We start from the raw sequence: 5145 nt of genomic DNA, 5'->3' as shown, positions 1-5145 counted from the left end.
TATTTATGAAGTATTACTAATAGTATTATTTTTAAACATCATTGTTATTTCTAATATTTATATTATGTACACTTTTTATTTCTATTTTGTTTTTTTATTTGTCAATATTAATTATTATTATTCTAATATTTTGATATTTTAATATTTTATATTATTCACATCACTATTCGCATTTTTTACAATAATATTCTTACATTTTTTACTATCATTTTAGAAACTTTTCACATTTTAATTTTAAGAATAAGGCAATGTACCGATTTTAACATTAAGTCATCGATTTCATCGCTATGTTGGGTGAAATTCGTCGGCTTGTGTTAAAAAACGGGACACCCTTTCTAAAAAAACGAAAACTAAAAATTCTCATTTTTCAGTCGGATCACGAATAAATATTATATTGAACTCGTATTTTTGAAAATCAAGTCAACACATGTTTATGAGATACCAATTTTGGGCGTCGCGAGGGTGCTAATACCTTCCTCGCGCGTAACTGACTCCCGAACCCCAAATTTTCTCTAGACTTTCACGTAGACCTAAATTCGGCCTTATTTTTGTTTTAAAATAAATTTATTAGGTATCCGATCACACCTATAAAAAAGGATCGGTGGCGACTCCCTTTGTTAATAAAATCGAAAGTTGGTTTTCAAATGTTTAATAAATCGTCACAATTAGCGACCAAGCGAAACTAAATTTTTTTTACGTCGCTACATATATATTGAATAGCAGTAATAAAAAAATGAATGAAATTTATTAAATCATTTGAAAACTATAATGATGTAAAATTTCGTTTAATAAAAGTAAAATTATAATTTTTAAAATAAAAATATATTGATTTAGTCATTAATTAATATTTTTAGAGAAAATATTTAGTACACTATTAGTGAAGTTTTTAGACTCCATAAAGAGTTAAGGGTTGACAATTATTGTATAAGAGTATAGTAAAATATTAGAAAAAAAATAAGTACTTAAAAAAAAAAGAGGCATGGCAATTTTTTAAAGATAGTTGCGAAATAATAAAAAAAAACATTGCAAATATATTAGATACTAACTCATATTTTTATTTGTATTATTATGGTTTATAATATTATTTAATATATAATTTCTAATGAAAAAATTCCAAGCGAAAGCGGAAGAATCATACTTGTTATAATACAAAAACACGCCTAAGCTCCAAAATCAGTTAAAAACAAGTGAAATTTTTTATTTGACAATTATAGTAATTAATTTCACTGTCACTATTGTTTTTAACTTTATAAAAGAAAACACATTACCCATTTAAAAACATATTCAATTTTAGCCCGTCAAAATTAAACCCAAAAATAAATTATTTAAATTCAAACTTCACCTAACTCAGAACACAAAAACACTTATAATCCTAATATTCGGTAGTTAGGTGTTGGTGAAAGCAAGTGTTGTTCCAGCTCTGCAAAGATGGCGGTGCATGAACTGCATGTTATTCACCTTAAAATTCCTTAATAAACTATCCTCTCCTTGCATAAAAATATTGGGCACATTAAACAATTCAAACCCCTCCATATGCTCTGCTTGCTTACCCCTTTCGTTTTCTCATTCTACTCTTATCCTTAAATGAAAATATGATTTCATCGGAGTAGAGTTGTATAAATAATCCTACGTGGTTTTATCTTTTTTTATAAAACATCAGTTTTAATTTTTTTATTTTTATATAAAAATTTTATAAATATTATTTTATATAATTTTTTCATCCATAGAAAGCGACGCCACTACAGTAACATGGGGGAAAGACCCATTTCCCAAACACGTAATTATTAGTACTTGAAATAATAATAATAATAAGGGGGGGGGGAAATTCAGTTAAAAATTGAGATATATTACGAAAACTAAGCAGGCACTATTTTATTTTCTTGGATGAATGCTAAATTTGTAGTAACCCCGATTCAAGTGAAGAATATTCAACCTTTGTGAATTCTAAGGCCAGACAGCACAACCGTTTGATGTTGACCTCCACATTCAATCACTATTTTCTTGCCTTTTTGTTTATTTTTGTAATGTTTAGCAAATTTCCAGTGAACTTTTGGTTTGGTAGTAGAAAAGATTGAATTGCATTTGAGATTAGGACCCTACGATATTGGTTCTTTGTAAATATTTCAAACAATTTCCAAATACTTAATGGAAAACGGATATGGTAAGCTTTGATTAGTTTTTGTGAATAATGGAGCTCACCAAATTTACCAACAACTCGGGTTAATGTATAAAGGGAAATGCGTTGGATTCACACATTCAACAAATCAGGGTTCATGTTGATATTATTATTATTATTATTATTTGTGAATTTAAATATGTTAAAATATATTTATTATTTTATTTAAAAATTAAAAAGAAATTAAACACCGCCCTCTATATGTCCTTTTCCTATTTCTCATCTAAACTCATCACTACTTTTCAACATTTTGTTGAATGAAATTATTTTCAAACAGCGAACCAAATTTTAAAATAATTTTTGTAAAAAATACATCCGGTGTATAATCATGTGCATGGATCCAATCATATCAAATTAAAATTATGGATTTATGAATAGAAACGACACCCTAATTAAGGTTGAAATTATTCTTTTTTTTTTTTAAAAAAAACTTTGAAGATCCACGACTAGAAAAGAAGAAAAACAATTCACTTCTAAATGAAAAAGACTGCACAACCTCCACAAACTGCTTGATTCTTATTAATCACATTTGGGTTTTTTCTTTTGGTTTTAGAAAATAAAAATTTCTACTACTTTTTTACTGTCAATTTCTGCTTTCAATTTTTTTCTCCATTTATTGTATAGCAAAGTGTACAATTCCCTTACAAAAAAAAAAAAAACTAAAAACGAAGGGATAGACGAGATATTAAGATTGAAAAAAAAAACAAATAGTACTTGACGTCCTTAGTTCTTTCTTCTTCCTCAATCCTCAGTCTGTTCAAACTTCAGACACTGACGCTGCATCTAGTCACAAACTGAAACTTAACAGCGTTTTGTGCGACAATAACACCGTTAAATTTGCTTCCAAAAGTAATTATTGCCGGACATCGAACGTAAAGATGGTATCTCCCGGACACGAAAGCTCCAACTTTCCATCTCACCCGCCCATCAATCTTAATGGTAAGAAAAACCGACCCGGAAGCCTGTTCCGAACTTAAAGACGTGGAAAAGTCCGGGGAGATAGGTATCATGTTCCCGTTTATGAAAGGCGACCAAACGTTGACATCCTTGTGACCCTGGTAAGTGGGAGGGAGTGAAGTCCGGGGTGTGATCTGTTGGTTCCTGTAGGTGGCGTAGAGGTCGAGCCTGTCGTAGTATATTCCTATTCTGTCATTGGGGTTTCGAGACGATACGGTGACTTGGAAACTGGAAGTAAGGAAATTGGGGACGGAGGCGTTGAAACCGTAGACGGTGGTGTCCTGGAGAATGAATCTGGGCTTGCTGGGACGAAGGATTGCCCAAATGAGAAGGATTGTGATCAGAACAATTAGGATGAAGAACAGAATGCCGAAGAGGAGTCTTCGGCGGAATTTATTGCGGCCTTTGCCATGGTGGCCGCATTCCTTTGCCGACATGGTAGATAGAAAGTGTGAGTGAAAATTAAGGAGGGAGGGGGGGGGGGGGGCGGGGGGTTGAAACAGAGTGAGGGACCTCTCTGCTTTGGTTTGTGTAATGAGATACAGATGTTGCCTGTGTTGATATATATAATTACATATAGGGTACCATCTACATAATATAAAATGAGAGTTTATTATTATTATTGCATGGTGGAAAAAAATAAATCATTTATAGTATAGATATTATGAATTCATCTCGATGCATTTATATATTAGTTTTTAAGTGTTGGATTAATATTTATTTATCAATTCATGTATAAAATTATAAAAAAATCAGTTATTTTATAAAATAATAAACATTATTTATTAGGGATGGGTAATTTTATTTTTTATGTAAAATCTAAAAAAATATAATCTCAAGATTTAATAATTTTCACTTTTTCACTTTTATCATTTAATTAAAACCTCAATTATTTTTATATTATATCCTAAATATGTCGTAATCTAATTAATAGTTATAACTTTTTCAAAGACATGGAAAAAGAAAATACTCAAATGATTGGTCTCCACCCTTTATTTTATCCTTCTTTGATTTTCTTTTGCTGGATTGTCATGCATGTTACAACAAAATTTTGTCAATATTTTTTTGTTTTCATTAATGAAAAATAAAAAATTAAATGAAAAAAGAATAAAAAAAATTAAAATGGTTAAAACCTTATCATTTGATTCATTAATGCGATATAATTTTATGTAATATTAATGAATCAAATTATATATATCATATTATAAGAATAATGTTAATTAAAGCTAGTTTTAAAATATTTTTAGTGATGGCGTACATAAAATTATACACCATTAATATATTAAATATAAAACTTTAAAATATATTATTTTTAATACTTAGTACGTGCATGAAATTAACAAGTCAGTAATAATGAAAAAAAAAAGAAAAAGTAGGATAATTGAAAAAATTAAAATGAAAACTAAACATACAGCTTTTTAAAAATAATAATTAAATTACTAGTATAATATTTTAAAAATATATTATTTGATTCTTTTTAATAGTTTTCACTAAATTAATGAAATCAAATTTTGTCAAAAACATTATTAATGTCAGGTTACGAGACACTTATGTGGGTAAAAAAATAAATTTCATATGAAAGCATTGGTATTGTTGATTAAAGCAATCGACATGATCAGTTGTTTATCTTTTTGAAGAATATTCATATTGAGAAGATTAGTTATTGCTATTGACAGTGGACATTTTGATTTGGACAAAATAAAAAGCAGAGGTCTTAGGTTTTTAAATATCTATATTCGTGTTTTACCATTCACAATTACAATATGTGAATCTTAAATCTCAACATGCTAAAAATATATTTTTTAAAAAGATAGTTAAAATTTTATTTTGTAAAGAGATATTTTTCTCTGAAGTAATTAATGTTATTTAGATATTTATAAAAATGAAAATCCCTTAGTTTTTCTCCATTTAATATATCTTGATATATTAACAACCATTTGAAATGAATAATGAAGTCAAGAAGGGGAAGCTTACCCTTATCGTTTTAAAATAATAAAAATGGTAAAGGTGGA

General features: G+C 28.3%; 1 protein-coding gene across 1 annotated transcript; it reads right to left on the bottom strand.

The window, feature by feature from the left end:
• Positions 1-2673: 2673 nt before the first annotated feature.
• On the bottom strand, positions 2674-3638 carry LOC107889437 (NDR1/HIN1-like protein 1). The gene has a single exon (XM_016813852.2). The coding sequence runs from the start codon at positions 3568-3570 to the stop codon at positions 2941-2943; it is 630 nt and encodes a 209-aa protein (XP_016669341.1). The 5' UTR covers positions 3571-3638; the 3' UTR covers positions 2674-2940.
• Between the last annotated feature and the right edge of the window lie 1507 nt (positions 3639-5145).

Source organism: Gossypium hirsutum, chromosome A09 (genome assembly GCF_007990345.1).
Source record: "Gossypium hirsutum isolate 1008001.06 chromosome A09, Gossypium_hirsutum_v2.1, whole genome shotgun sequence".
NCBI classification, from domain to species: Eukaryota; Viridiplantae; Streptophyta; class Magnoliopsida; order Malvales; family Malvaceae; genus Gossypium; species Gossypium hirsutum.
The sequence above is the reverse complement of the archived record's forward strand: the minus strand, read 5'-3'. Positions and strand labels throughout refer to the sequence as shown.